General features: G+C 56.7%; 2 protein-coding genes across 2 annotated transcripts; both read left to right on the forward strand.

Moving 5' to 3' along the window:
* The first annotated feature begins 453 nt into the window (after positions 1 to 453).
* Positions 454 to 10,024, forward strand: LOC144730668 (uncharacterized). Its single transcript, XM_078611341.1, has 2 exons — positions 454 to 2,227; positions 9,413 to 10,024. Exons 1-2 carry the CDS (start codon positions 1,044 to 1,046, stop codon positions 9,441 to 9,443), a joined length of 1,215 nt encoding a protein of 404 aa, XP_078467467.1. The 5' UTR covers positions 454 to 1,043; the 3' UTR covers positions 9,444 to 10,024.
* Positions 10,025 to 10,134: 110 nt separating this feature from the next.
* Positions 10,135 to 15,297, forward strand: POMK (protein O-mannose kinase). The gene is made up of 3 exons (XM_078611347.1): positions 10,135 to 11,703; positions 12,749 to 12,988; positions 13,294 to 15,297. The coding sequence occupies exons 1-3, from the start codon at positions 11,488 to 11,490 to the stop codon at positions 13,780 to 13,782; spliced, it is 945 nt and encodes a 314-aa protein (XP_078467473.1). The 5' UTR covers positions 10,135 to 11,487; the 3' UTR covers positions 13,783 to 15,297.
* The last annotated feature ends 311 nt before the right edge of the window (positions 15,298 to 15,608 follow it).

Here is a 15,608-nt window from a genome sequence, read left to right on the forward strand (position 1 = left end):
CGTGCCGTGGTGCTCGCGGTGGCTGTGGCTGTGAGGCTATTTGATTTCTTGTGTTCGCGCATTAAACCCACGCCAGAGTTCGTCGGATGATGTTCTACTGGTCACCTGTGCAAAAGAGCTTCACATCTCATTGGATTCCTCCAGTCGATATGAAACTTCTGATTCTGTCTGAGCGACGCGTGCCCTCCTCCACACCACGTGCTCAAGGATGAACGGCAGTTTAGAGATCGATGGTTGCCAATTCCATTGTGCCCCACCGTGACACGGAATGCTCTAGCATGCGCTATGCACAAGGGCCATTGCCCGAAACGTCACAGCGTTGTTGTTGTTGAGCGTGCTGCATTGCTTGTGCGTGTGCCCCACTGCCAACGCAGCAACAGCAGCACCACGCGTCACAGCGAAGCTCGGCCTCTCATTCGTCACCGCGCTTCTCGCGCGTTGCATTCACATTCGTGGCGGTCCCTCAACTCGAGAACGGGTGCCGGCGGATTTTCGCCACGGCCCCTTGCGGCGCGCGCCCGCCCGCCAGCGGCGGTTCGGCGCGGTCCCCGACACGTGCCCACGCCGGGAGCAAATCGCCGCGGTCCCTCGTGTCCGGGCTCGGCTGCCATCTTAGGGTCGCCCCCGCGGCGAGGAGCGCAGAGAGAGCGGAGACGACGAAGACGACGGCGGAGGCGGCGGCGGCGGCAGCGGCAGCAGGGGAGGAGACGCAGCAGGAGACGCAGCAGCAGGGAGAGGAGAGGCAGCAGGGGAGGAGAGGCAGCAGGGGAGGAGAGTGGCACGAGGAGAGAGGGAGGAGCGGGGAGCTTGGTCAGGCAGGAAAGTGACAGGAGCGGAGGCAGGAGAAGCAGCAGCAGGCAGGGAGGGACGGGAGAGACCAAAGCATCGGCAACAGGAGTAGGGTTCAGCAATAGCAGCAGTGGCATCGGCAACGTTCAGAGAAGCAGCGGGTAGAGTGTAGAGCAGCAGCGACACGCATCGGCATCACCACCAGCAGTAGCAGCAGCGGTACTGGGTCCCATCTCGTCGTCCCCTCGTCCACCATGAAGATCTTCGTGGGCAACGTGCCCTTCCAGGCGACCAAGCGCGAGATCCAGGAGCTGTTCGAGCAGCACGGGGAGGTCACCGAGTGCGAGAAGATCAAGGACTTCGCCTTCGTGCACATGTCTGCCCCGGGGGACGCGGAGAGGGCCATCGCGGCGCTGCGCGGCCACCGCCTGCACGGCGCGGCCCTGGACGTGGAGCCGTCCCACGGCCGCGGGCAGCAGCGGGGCGGCTCCTCCAACTCCTCCTCCTCCATGCTGATGCTCGGCGGCCAGTGTAGCAGCACCACCAAGATGTACGTGGGCAACGTGACGCCCGACTGCACCAACGTGGAGCTGCGCGCCAAGTTCGAGGAGTTCGGGCCCGTGGCCGAGTGCGACATCGTCAAGGACTACGCCTTCGTGCACATGGAGAGGGAGGACGACGCCCGCGCCGCCATCCGCGCCCTCGACGGCTCCGAGTTCAAGGGCCGCCGCATCTTGGTGCAGCTCAGCCGCAGCAAACTCCGCGTGGCGCCCGGCATGGGCGGCTCGGCCAACTGCTTCCGCTGCGGGGAGCGCGGACACTGGTCCAAGGATTGCCCCACAGACAGCAGCCGCGCCGCCTGGGCCCTCGGAGGGGTCCCCACGGGGGTGCCCACCGGGGTCCCCACGGGGGTGCCCAACCCGGCCGCGGCTGCCGCTGCGGCCGCGGCCGCCGCCGCCGGCCTGAGTGGCCTCGGCGGCCTCGGCGGCCTTGGCGCGATGCCTGGGGGCCAAGGCGGCCTCGGCGTGGTCGGGGTGGAGCGGTACCGCAACGGGGGTCCCATGGCCGCAGCCGCAGCGGCAGCAGCCGCCGCCGCGGCCGGGGGAGCGGGCGGGGGAGCCGGAGGAGGAGGAGGCCTCTACGGGGGCGCCTACCAGGCCCAGGCCGCCTCGTTCGCCACGGCCCCGCACCCCGCCACGCTCGGCGCCGCGTACGACGCCTACGGGGGGTACGGGGGCGCCGGGGACCAACAGCAGCAGCAACAGCAGCAGCAGCAGCGGGACCGCTTCGGCTTCGTGGATCTGTACGAGCGATTCCGGGCGAGGCCCTACGCGGCGGGGCCCGCGGCCCCCGTGTTCCCCGCGCCGGGCGGGCCCGCCGAGTTGGAGTTCGCGAGGCGCGGGGCCGCGCCGCCTCCAACCGCCTCCACCACCTACGGGTACGGGAGCAGTGGGCCCGGCAGTGGGCCCGGCAGTGGGCCCGGCAGTGGGCCCGGCAGTGGGCCCGGCAGTGGGCCCGGCAGTGGGCCCGGCAGTGGGCCCGGCAGTGGGCCCGGCAGTGGGCCCGGCAGTGGGCCCGGCAGTGGGCCCGGCAGTGGGCCCGGCAGTGGGCCCGGCAGTGGGACCACATTGATGTCACACTGGGCCCACACTGGGGCCACAGTGGGCCCGGCAGTGGGGCCACTGGGCCCGGCAGCTGCGATGTTGTGGGAGGGAGATGCAAGGGTAGGCGACAGCGTGCTTTGGGGAGACATATGAAGGCAGACGACAGGATAAAGACGTGGCCTGGATGGAGACCTCGATGTAAACATTACCCTGGCAGTAAGAAACATGAGGGTTGGAGACCTGGTTAAGCCACCCAGGTTAAGTTCGGAGGTGAAGGCCTAGCTAGGTATTTGTAGACTTCGTGGGTGGTTTGGATGGTAGGAGGCCCGAGACACCAAGGGATCAACACGGGAATTGTAGGGCACCCACGAGAGGCCTGTAGCTGGGTTTGTTTTACCCGTTATCCACGGTGTGACTAGATCAGTGTTGGGTGTTTATACAACCTACACACTTGCAGGGTATGGGGCCCTGGAGAGCAGGGGCAACATCACCCACCCCTCGTCCTCGTCACCCACCCCTCGTCCTCATCACCCACCCCTCGTCCTCATCACTCGTCCTCGTCACCCACCCCTCGTCCTCATCACCCACCCCTCGTCCTCATCACTCGTCCTCGTCACCCACCCCTTGTCCTCATCACCCACCCCTCGTCCTCGTCACCCACCCCTCGTCCTCGTCCTCCACCCCTCGTCCTCATCACTCGTCCTCGTCACCCACCCCTCGTCCTCATCACCCACCCCTCGTCCTCATCACCCCTCCCTCGTCCTCATCACTCGTCCTCGTCACCCACCCCTCGTCCTCGTCACCCACCCCTCGTTCTCGTCACCCACCCCTCGTCCTCATCACCCACCCCTCGTCCTCGTCACCCACCCCTCGTCCTCATCACCCACCCCTCGTCCTCATCACTCGTCCTCGTCACCCACCCCTCGTCCTCATCACCCACCCCTCGTCCTCATCACTCGTCCTCGTCACCCACCCCTCGTCCTCATCACCCACCCCTCGTCCTCGTCACCCACCCCTCGTCCTCATCACCCCTCCCTCGTCCTCCACCCCTCGTCCTCATCACCCACCCCTCGTCCTCATCACTCGTCCTCGTCACCCACCCCTCGTCCTCGTCACCCACCCCTCGTCCTCATCACCCACCCCTCGTCCTCATCACCCACCCCTCGTCCTCGTCACCCACCCCTCGTCCTCATCACCCCTCCCTCGTCCTCATCACTCGTCCTCGTCACCCACCCCTCGTCCTCGTCATCCACCCCTCGTTCTCGTCACCCACCCCTCGTCCTCATCACCCACCCCTCGTCCTCATCACCCACCCCTCGTCCTCGTCACCCACCCCTCGTCCTCATCACCCCTCCCTCGTCCTCATCACTCGTCCTCGTCACCCACCCCTCGTCCTCGTCACCCACCCCTCGTTCTCGTCACCCACCCCTCGTCCTCATCACCCACCCCTCGTCCTCGTCACCCACCCCTCGTCCTCATCACCCACCCCTCGTCCTCATCACCCCTCCCTCGTCCTCATCACTCGTCCTCGTCACCCACCCCTCGTCCTCGTCACCCACCCCTCGTTCTCGTCACCCACCCCTCGTCCTCATCACCCACCCCTCGTCCTCATCACCCACCCCTCGTCCTCGTCACCCACCCCTCGTCCTCATCACCCACCCCTCGTCCTCGTCACCCACCCCTCGTCCTCGTCACCCACCCCTCGTCCTCGTCACCCACCCCTCGTCCTCATCACCCCTCCCTCGTGCTCATCACTCGTCCTCGTCACCCACCCCTCGTCCTCATCACTCGTCCTCGTCACCCACCCCTCGTCCTCATCACCCACCCCTCGTCCTCGTCACCCACCCCTCGTCCTCGTCACCCACCCCTCGTCCTCGTCACCCACCCCTCGTCCTCGTCACCCACCCCTCGTCCTCGTCACCCACCCCTCGTCCTCGTCACCCACCCCTCGTCCTCATCACCCACCCCTCGTCCTCATCACCCCTCCCTCGTCCTCATCACTCGTCCTCGTCACCCACCCCTCGTCCTCGTCACCCACCCCTCGTCCTCGTCACCCACCCCTCGTCCTCATCACCCACCCCTCGTCCTCATCACCCACCCCTCGTCCTCATCACCCACCCCTCGTCCTCGTCACCCACCCCTCGTCCTCGTCACCCACCCCTCGTCCTCGTCACCCACCCCTCGTCCTCGTCACCCACCCCTCGTCCTCGTCACCCACCCCTCGTCCTCGTCACCCACCCCTCGTCCTCATCACCCACCCCTCGTCCTCATCACCCACCCCTCGTCCTCATCACCCACCCCTCGTCCTCATCACTCGTCCTCGTCACCCACCCCTCGTCCTCGTCACCCACCCCTCGTCCTCATCACCCACCCCTCGTCCTCGTCACCCCTGCATCACTCTTCAGTCACCAACACCACCATGGCGCCACATTGTAATGGCCAACTCTTGCGTGATGGGGCTTGGGCTGATGACTGGCGCTGTGTAGCCAGGTGGCGAGTGTTGTGACCGTGGTTTGGTGGAGGTGGTGTGACTGGATGGAGTTATAACCTCGTGGCCGTGACTGGTTGGTGTGTTATGTGTTGTGGGTTGACGGAGATTACTGGCAACTGCACGATTTGTACTTCCCATTGTGCCAACTTGCTGCGTCTTAGCCGCCCATTTGCTCCGTTCGTTGTGTTGATGCTCTGCCCGCCGTTGTTGGAGGTTGACTGCCCAGGAGCGTCCTTAACGAACCTCCTCCTCCACAGAGGCCCATTTTAACGCCGCTGGTACCGGCCGTCGGAAAGTCCGCTCGGCTCCACGGCCTTCTCAATCATTCCGACATGGTGTGGCTTGCGGGTGGTGGCCCAGTGGTGTGTCTAGATTGGGCGGTGCGGTTCATTGCGCGCACCAGCTGTCCGTATTGAGTTACACGTCAGGGCTTCCACAGAAGCGGGCTCAGCGTTTCACATCCGCTGCTGTAAAAGGCCCTCCTCCCCTCCCGTGTCACGGGACCCCATTCACTCGAGACGACGCGAGCCATCGCCTGCCTCGCAGGGACCACGGTCCCATTCCCACAGCGGACATCCAATCGGAATTTGAATCACCAAGGCAGAGTACGGCACAGATGGCATGACGTGCGCCTTCCACCCCCATCGCGACACGGGACCAGGACAATTTATGGGTGTGGGGGTTTGGCAGCGCACGGCAGTGTAGGGTCCGACAAGACTAACTCTGATGTTAAAGACCCCGTAGCAGTGTTCGCAAGAGCGGAACCACGTGTCGAGCTGTCACTGCCCAAAGCCGAACCCCCTCGAGCTGTCGTCAGGCCCCATGTGGACGAGACGTAGAAGACCACAACCCTGTGCCGTGTGGAGAGCGGTTCCTCATTGCGTCTCACATCCGTGTGCCCCATCTATTGCCGATTCAGATGCATCGCTCTGCGCTTGGCTTGTACCCAGTTATTAGGCATGTAACAATACACCCCCACTGTAATTTGATCTATTTGCACGATCCAACCATCGATTCTTTATTTTGGATCTTTTATCTATTTGCAGTCTCGTACACATCTCTTCTCCATAAGCCTCAGTTTAACAAAACCGTTTGCATAGTTTGCATAATCGTCAGTTCTCGATTTTCACACGTAATTCGATGCATGTATTGGAAGCGTAGGAAATGATGTTAATTGACGAATCGATGCTTTGTTACACGCCTCACATGTGCGACTTCGCGGAGGCCCCTCGGACTCGTGACTCTTGAGAACCCGTCTCATCCCCGGTGGCAGCCCACAATGCTAACCAGGATCTCGGTGGAGCGTGCCCTACAGCAGCTCTGCTTTGGCGGCGATCCACTGTCGACGGTGCTGTTGGGTGGCTGTCCCTGGCGGGGCGTTGTTGCGGGGGGTGTCCCTTGATGGTGCGTAGCTGCCCGCTTTCGTGACCCCGGGGCCATCGGAGCAGCGAGCGCCACGGCTCGGCAGAGCCGAGTCCCCTTTAGCAACACGGAGTGAGGGGGGGATTGCGCAACAGCGCGTGACGTTTGCATAAATATTCTCTGGACGGGCCGAGAGGCCACTCGCAGGCTCGTCGTGTAACTGCGCCTCCTGCCCATTGTCCACTCCCCCACTCGACAGAGAGCCCCCTCTGCTGCACGGCCCACGTGTGTGTGAGCACATGGCTTCACGTGTGTGTGAGCACATGGCTTCACGTGTGTGAGCACATGGCTTCACGCGTGTGTGAGCACATGGCTTCACGCGTGTGTGAGCACATGGCTTCACGCGTGTGTGAGCACATGGCTTCACGTGTGTGAGCACATGGCTTCACGCGTGTGTGAGCACATGGCTTCACGCGTGTGTGAGCACATGGCTTCACGCGTGTGTGAGCACATGGCTTCACGCGTAGGGCCGTAACCCGCTATACAAAGAACACGGGGGGGGGCTATTGTCTCAGAAGTCAAGTTGCGGCGGACATAGTCTGCCATCCCAACCGGTTTAATCTGTAGGCTGCCGGTTTTAAACCCGTCGCCCGAATTGCGCCAGAGGTATTTGGATAATGTGGTTTTAGCTTATAAAATTGGTCCTCGGTGAAGGGGTTTAGAAATGGGCAGCTGGTCCCTTAAATCGATAGGGTCAGCGTCAATTGTCCTGTCCGCCCAGCAGAGGAGTCTACTGCATGACCTACTTGTGTGTGATCGTAGTTTCCTTTTCGGTGCCCTCACTGCATGAAACACAGTGACTCCTGTTAGCTCACAGGATGACAGCCCATGGGCAGCTGTGACGATCTCACAACAACCTGGGCATCGTCTATAGCAGCAGTGTAGAAGGGCCACACACCCCGCTGATGAGCCACGATAAAGTTAAAGCCAGCATACGGTAGACTTTTTTTTGCATCGTCACAAGACAGATGGGGGTTCTAGTCAGCTGGCGTACTGAGAGACGTCGCCTGGCGTCATGGGCACCTAACGACCCGTGTGGCCAGCTCTGGTGGTGGGCGATATAAATAGCACCGCGCTACTGTACGCGCCGACTTAGTCGCTCAGTGTTTCTCGAGTGGTGGCTCCGTTTGGCTGATGCGGCACGGAGCCAGGGCCCGTGTGAGTGAGGCCAGGTATGCGGCCGAAAGCCATGGTGCTCGAGGTGTTTTTAAAATATATATTCTTTGTCTTCCCCCCTCCTCCCTTGAGTCCAGTTCTGCTATTGGAATCCTGCCACGGGGTGAATTGTCTCCGGAGCTCTCGAACAACAGAGAATCACCCCATGTTAGAGAGCAGCCCTTGGAAGGAGGGGTCACAGAACTACATTTGAGATCCCTCCACGTGACCTCTTTATCCACACACCAGGGGGTGTATATCCTGCTGGTCCCAGAGCAGTCAAGCTCGGATGAGACAACTCGATATACTTGTTGAACCTAAATTTCGATTTAAAGCTTTCGTGACTGCAGGGATTCGTCTTCTTGGTTCTTTCGATAAAGTCACTTAGAATGGAAATAATAAAACATAATAAATGTATTTAATTATGCGTTATTATTTTATTATTTCCATTCTACGTGACTTTACCGAAAGAACCAAGAAGTTGTTGAACCTAGTTTCATCGCAGTGGTTCCAATTTGGGTTTGAACCTAGGATCTCCGTAGAACCATCTAATTTCTCTGAAACCCAAAGGCACCCAGGCATCTCGATGGTCGTAGTGTTGAAGGTTGATCTTTAATGAATGCCAGTTTGCGGTGTTGTGCTGTACCACGAGTAATGATTGATGTGGGAGTGTGCACTGCTGTGTAACTGGCTTGTGGGCGACTGGTGACAGGCCTCCGTGTGACAGGTGTCATCGGGAGTGGTAAGGGTCTTCCTGTATTGTCCCTAATTCTTGTTTCCACGTGTGCACTTGTGTGGGCTTGTGTGTATGTACATCGATCGTGTGTGACGTTGTGTGTGTGAATCCGTGTGTGTGTCTATACACATATACGGGCAGTGGTTTTCTTTGAATCCTACACTGAACTTTGATCTCTCGCCATGGCTAACTCACATCGGTGGCAAGTGGCATTAGAACTTGTCCTGGACCTTCTCTAGGTCCACTTAACTTGAAGGCACAATATAACCACAATCATCACCACAAATATAACATGCACATTTTAACCCAATCTAAAACGACATAACAGCATCCGCAATATAACCACCACATAACCGCAACTTAAACCACATTACCATAACCACAATAACTACTACAATATAACCACAGCAGCCACATTATGACCACAATGCATAACCACATGACCACTTTTTAACTACAAAACTGAAACCACAACCATTATAACCACAACCACAGTATAGGCACAACCACAACAGCAAAAATATAACCACATCCCAAAGCATTGCAACCGTAACCACGAACATGGCGTGTGCGATGGAAGCTGGAACAATAACGAGGGCACTCCGAATTCTAGACCATTCCAACTTTGCTTAAGCGTAAGGGTGGGGGGGGGAAGCATTGAATAATCATGGTTTGCCTGTTTCAGCACATTCATTTAAAAAATAAAACAATGTTAACATATTTAATGTATAATCACGCACCTCTTGCACATTTTCACAGGAATATTCTCGACATCAGAATGTGCTGGCTTTATGAATGTTTTCCTCCCACTTACCGTTTGGGGGATCCAGAGTGTGACAGACGGATGTATGCAAATTATATAAATACGATCTTGATTTGAAGCTTTCGTGACTGCAGGAATCCATACTCTTTGGTTCTTTCGGTAAAGTCACGTAGTTAGAAAATTATAAAATTATTTTATAACTACGTGACTTTACCGAAAGAACCAAAGAGTATATATATAAATATAGATGTGGATCTTTGTTTTATTTTGTAAACCTAATGGATGCATCGGCATAGGAGTGTTGTGTATAAAATACCTAACTCAAACATCATCCTGTATGGCATTACTTGAATGTCTGAGGTGCTCCCTCCTAGCATTTGCCCCCAACAGTCTCTCTGAGGCTACAAGGGAATCTTTGGGTGTGTGTGTGTATTTGTGCGTGTGTGTTGCAGGTACAACGGATATGACTTTTACCGCCGGTAGAGCACGGGGCGAACAGCGACCGTCGCTGCCTCAACGCCGGGGCTTCCTCCTCACACCTTGGGCTTTTAACTCCATGGTTTTGCTCGTGTTTATCGGAATGTGACTTCAGTCGGTTTAACCCTCTCCATCGTCGGCATATCCGTGTAAGGTTTCGCGTTCCTCGTTAGTGCCGTTTGTTGACAGTGAGCGTTTGTGAGTTACCGTTAGGAGCCAACCCTCGCCCGCGTTTGCTGGGGGAGAATCGGGGTGGCGGAGGAGGAGGCGGGTGAGGTGTCGCGGGGCGGAGCAGTGGAACCATCCGTTGGCTTCCCGTCGTGAGCGCGGTCCAGGCTTGGCTCCGATGATTAGATTTTCTAAAGCGCGTTGCGTTCCTGGTTTTCTGTTCTAGCTTGTAGATAACTAGAGTACCTGCTTGAGCGGCGGCTCGGGTCTGAGTTCCGGCGTCCGCGCGAGGGGGCGACGCGTGGGCGACGCGTGGGCGACGCGTGGGCTAGCGCGAGCTCCGGCCAGCGTCGGCGTGGCCGGAGCTCTGCGTGGAATCGGGAACTCTCACTTTTTACAATAAAAGCATTCAAATATGAGCACGGCTGCGTGCCTCACTCGGAAGCAACGCGGCTCGGATCTCGAAAGGTTTTCTCAAAGTAACGCCGGCTGTGGAGAGATGCAGGCGGTCGTGCGCGAAGACAAAAGGAGCCAGTTTGGGATTAAGTGCAAGCAGATGGCGATTGCTATTGATAGGTTATATAATGAAGAACCTAGGGTGGTTAAGAAGTGCTTTCCCATGTAGAGAAAGTACAACATTGTATTGTCTGCTCAGAGATAAGGAGTAAAATGGGGGTTATTCGCTAAGATGGACAACTGTTAGGGATAGGAGCTGGAGAGGCGCCAAGACCTTGTTTCCATGGCCACTCACAGCGGGACTAGCAATGGCCCGGTTCCAAACCATGTGCCTAGGCTCTGACCTCATGCCCCACGTGCATCCCTTCCCTCTCCATCCACCTACTCCATATACCTGTTGCGATCCTTAAGAAGTCTGCAGACGGCTCACCCTGGATACGGCTGTCACGGCGTCTCTCGATCCAATCTGGCCAGGACGGAACGTCGCACTGCCAGCCGAGATTCACCAGCGGGGGAAGCGCTTGTGCGGCCCATAGCTTTGTACTGACCTTGCGGTTGGGGGTTGCGCTGGGACGATGAACAAAGGAGGATCGAGGCCTTTGAGATAAAAGGGCTCCGCCACACACCGAGGATCCCCTGGACAGCAATAAATCGACCCTCGGTGAAATGGGCTTCCAAGAGTAGGTGCCTCGATTCGATGGAGAGAGATAATCTGGGATGCGTCCTGCGGAAGCCCGGAGACTGCGTGGAGAAGGTAACTCGAGGCTTGGTCCCAGGGGCTGGCCCAGAAGAACTGGGATTAGTGCTGGTTCTTGGACAGGACTTCCGTAGATGAATCCCTGTGGCGTTGAGTAGTCCATCTCGCGGCTACGCATCGAGGAAGACTCGAAACAAACAGATTGGCTGCAAAAACCTTCGTGTTGTCATGAAGTAAAGTTTTGTCGAGGGTAAAGCACCCCACGCCATCAAGGTAAGAGGTGGATAAATGAGATGGTAGGTAGGCATGAGAGTTGAGTGAATTCACAGCCAGCAAATGTGAATAAAAACATTGTTATTAAAAATAAATCTAGGAAACGAACATGTAGTAACCCGAACGGTGAATTATAAACCAGATTGACTTGGATATAAAAAAATAATGCAAGAACATTTGGATTAAAATTTATATAAAAATTGCAATGAGTCGTGTGTTGTGACGTCACGCGCGGGACACCTATCAGGCCGGGGGGGGGGGGTCCCTTCACAACGCAAGGTTGTGATTGGTTCCCGCTTCCTTCGCCAGCGGCCATCTTACGTAGGGAAGTGCGCGTGATAGGAGGGACATTGTCACGTGGGTGCTACACCGGCTTTGTGGGGGCCTCCGCTCCCCACCTAACATGGTGGAAGCTGCTTCACGCTGGGACGCGCGGTGCCGAGTCGCCGCGTCGCTATGGGAGCGGCGCGGTTGCTGCTGCTGCTGCTCGCGGTGATCTTCACGCGACGCGGGCAGCAGGAGGCCCCGCGCGCAGGGGGAGCCGCCGCCGGCTGCCCCCGCGGCGCCTTCAGGCTGCCCGGCATGGCGCGCTGCGAGCCGCTGCTGGGCTGCACGGAGATACGGGGCGCGGTGCGGCCCCGTGGGCTCCTGGGGCAGGGCGCCGTGAAGCAGGTGCCCCAACCCCGCCGCGACCTCTGTGCCTATCCCTCACCATGACACTGCGTCTCTATCCTCTACCATATACCCAGACCGGGCTCTAACCCCACCCCAAAGCTTAGCGCCATCCCTAATCCTACCTGAATACTCATACCCCTCCCTCTCGCGCCATCCCTACTCGTGGTATTAACCCTGCAGCTTGCTACAACCTGGCCCTGTACCAATGCTGGCCGTCCCCATTCGCCAGTCACCGCGCTCCGAGCCCCAACCCGCCAGTGCAGAAGGCGGCGTCGGTGCAAAGCTGTCGCCGGACAGAGATGAAGAGAGTTGGGTTGGTGGTTGCCTCGTCCATATCCCCGTGCCCGCAAAGCTACGCTGTGGGCAGCAGAGGGCAGTGCCGACACATTCATTGCTTCACTTTGCTGTGCTACCAACGTGGTGACGTGTGGCTCAGCACTCCCACGCACAGCTTGAGGGGCCCTCATCTCACAGTGGATTGACACAATGCCAGTGTATGTTAGTAATACTATAGTTCACGTGACACTATCGTTGATACTATAGATTACCTATTCGTGGTGGTCTCTCGCACGCGTGGGTTTTCTCCAGGTGCTCCAGTTTTATCCCACGTGAATAATTAACACAACTCATCATTAATTGGCTGAACACATCTTAAAATAAAAAGCAAATGTAGGACCCTGCTGAAAAAGAGTCGTATGACTCCGTGTGGATTTCCTGGATAAAAATAATATAGTTAACATAATGCAGTAGTTAAGTATTGCCTTGCAAAGGGTCTCTATTTGGTGTCTGAACATCTTAACACCTGTTTTATTGCCAGAGAGGGTAAAACCTATTCTTATTTTTCATAGTTAATTATTGCATTGGAAGAAACATGTGTTGAGACAGAAAATAACTCATCCGGCAGGTTTCCCACCTTGCCGTCTCCCACCGGCATCTGCCAGCCTCGGGCTGGTTTCGCTTGCATTGGGAGTGTTCAGGACGCGTGCCCGGTGAGTTGCGTCCGTAATGGTGCCGCCTGGTACGGCCGTGTTCACCGCTTCAGGTTCACCTGGCGGAGTGGCGTGGCCTCACCGTGGCGCTGGCTCGACTCCGGGACCCACGCTACCGCGCCGACATGCGGCACGGAGTGGCCATGCTGCGCGGGCTGCAGGGCCCTCACGTGGTGCAGCTGGTGGGGGTGTGCGAGGAGGACGACGCCTTTGTGGCGGAACACCACGCGCTGGGGGCGCTCCACACGGCCGAGCGCGTGCTCCAGGGCCACGGCTGGAGGACGCGCATGGAGGTTGTAGATTCTCGCACGCCGAGCGTCATCCACGGTTGACTCGTAATGACTTGACAAAGCATAAAGCGTATCTCCTCCGATGTGTTTTTGGGTTGTACCAGACGTTGCTCGGCACGATGTCCGGTGTTCCGCGCCATGTGAAGGGAGCATCCTGAATGAGTTCAGAGCACTCTGCAGTGCATTGTCAATTCTTTATACACAATAACAATATGGTAAAAGACAAAAAGTAATAAAATCTTGAATAAAATCACAATCCGTGAAATCGCCGAGTGTAAATCGGCCTGAATCCACGAATGTCATTGCAGGTGGCGATGAGCTACGTGGAGGTGTTGGCATATCTGCACGAGAGCCCACTGGGCACGCGCGTTATGTGCGACTCCAACGACCTGGCCAAGACATTGTCGCAGTTCCTGCTCACGTCGGAGCTGCGCGCCGTAGCCAGCGACCTGGACGCGTTGCCGCGGGTCGACCGCGGCGCCGGCCGGCTCGCCACGTGCGGCCACCGTCAGCTCGGCGGGGACTTCGTGGCGCCTGAGCAGCGGTGGCCCTACGACGATCGGCCCTTCGACGAGAGCGCCATGCCGGGCTACGACGAAAAGAGCGACGTGTGGAAGGTGCCCGACGTCACGGATTTCCTGCTGGGTGCTGCGCGGGGAAGCGACGTCGCTCGCTTCCACCTCTTCGGAGTGCACGGCCGCTGCAAGGAGCGCGAGCCGGCGCTCAGGCCCAGCGCCGGGGAGCTTGGCCGCACGTACAGGGCCCTGCTGGCAGAGCTGGAGCACGAGGAACTGTGAGATCCACGCGGTCACACGGCCAAACAAAACTGTTTGCGTTTGTGAGGCGTCTTATAAGTGCAACTGCATATCAGCAAACTATTAGGATGTGTGTTACAAAGAAGGAGGTGTGTATGTAATGTATGGTGGGGTGGAGCGGTGATGCAGTGGTTAGCGCACCACGCTGTGAACCTTGCGACCAGTTTGTTTCTCAGCCGTGGCTAACATCAGTGGTGAGTGTTGTCTGAACCGGTCCTGGGCCCCAACTCTTTGCCAACCTCCACTGACAAGCGTGAAGTATGGCTAAACACCATCCAAGATTGACACATGGGGAGGTATTAATTCAGAGTGGAGTTGTAAATTGTTTATTACGTATATATTTACACACTATTTTAAGTGAAGAGTCAGGCAACAAAGCAGAAGAGGTGTGGTCTTGAACTGAGGTTGTGAGTCTGCAGCACAGATGGCTTTGAGCTCCACGATCTCGATGATTGTTCAACTCTCAAACCCAAGTGGTGAGTCCTGCAATTACCCAAGTGGTGAGTCCTGCAATTACCCAAGCTTCTACAGAGCTGAGACTGTGCAAGCTGAAGAAAGGTTCATCACTCCCGTTATCAACTTGGATTCGTATATGGCACCGACGGGGCCCTGCTGGCTCTCCACACTGTACCCTACACCCACGTGCCCCCTGAATGTGTCCAGCCATGTCGAACCTCGGGAACTAAGCAGGCTTGAGTCTGGATAGAATTGCCTGACATTACATCCCTTGCTTTTATGTGATAAATGCCACATTCAATAAATGAGAAATAACAATTGCAAAGTTTTGCACAGGAGTTACATTTGTGTGTGAAGGCTTGAAGTAAAGGGATTTATTTGAGTGCAAAGTCTGTAACGTTTCCTGGACTCTCATCATGGGGCTACTGTGACATTGATCCCGTCTTGTTTGCTTTTTTAAGAGTGATACACGCGACCTTTGGTCCAACTTCCTCCTTCCCTCTAATTCAGACAAATAATGTCACCACTGCAGTTCTCATCGCAGTAGGCATGCCCAGGGGACATTGGGCTCAATAACACGGGTGATACCCATTATGGGCAAAACCAGTATTTGTACAGGTGGAGAGGTTAATTTTCAGTCTACTGAGGCTAAATACAATAGTGTTTGATAGCATTAGTCTTTATCTGAATCTAATTGATTGTACTGTATATGAATGGTAGAGAAACATTTTTCTAAGCCTGGCTTACTCACCTGACTGGTTTCCCTTTACGGCTTTCTTCTCAGTGATCTTTGCGAACCATTTGTGTGTGGGCATAGAGGCTGATGGGACAGTAGTTCAAGTCGGTTCTATCACCATTTTTTAAAATAGATTTAATATCGAGACAGCATTCCACGATTGAGGTTTACTTGCTGTACAAACATTTTATAGTCGGTCTGTACATTTGGTTCCAACTGGTTCAACTTCTCTGTGGCCCTGATCTTGCTGCGATTACAGCGGTTGACGGATCATTCAAATATTAAAGTTCAACAGTATTCCTGCATTGCGTTTTGCCCACTGTGCGTTCTTTATTTTACAAAGCCCTTCCACCCACGCGCCAGCCACTGGCACGCACACACACACATAGTGTTGCGACTCCCACGTGTTCACGCGGCAACAGGACTCCGCCCACGAGGATATTGTACAGCACGCCTTGCTCTCACACTCCGTGAATTCACAGCTGACATCGTTTATGGTATTGATATGCTGAACCTTGTATTTCGGCGTGCTGAGGACCTTCCAGCAGTGGGATGAGCAAATGTTGCGTTCAACAAACAAGGAAAGCAACACTTCCCTGCTGCGTTCCTTGCCCTG

Source organism: Lampetra planeri, chromosome 36, assembly GCF_965212315.1.
Source record: "Lampetra planeri chromosome 36, kcLamPlan1.2.h2, whole genome shotgun sequence".
NCBI lineage: Eukaryota > Metazoa > Chordata > Hyperoartia > Petromyzontiformes > Petromyzontidae > Lampetra > Lampetra planeri.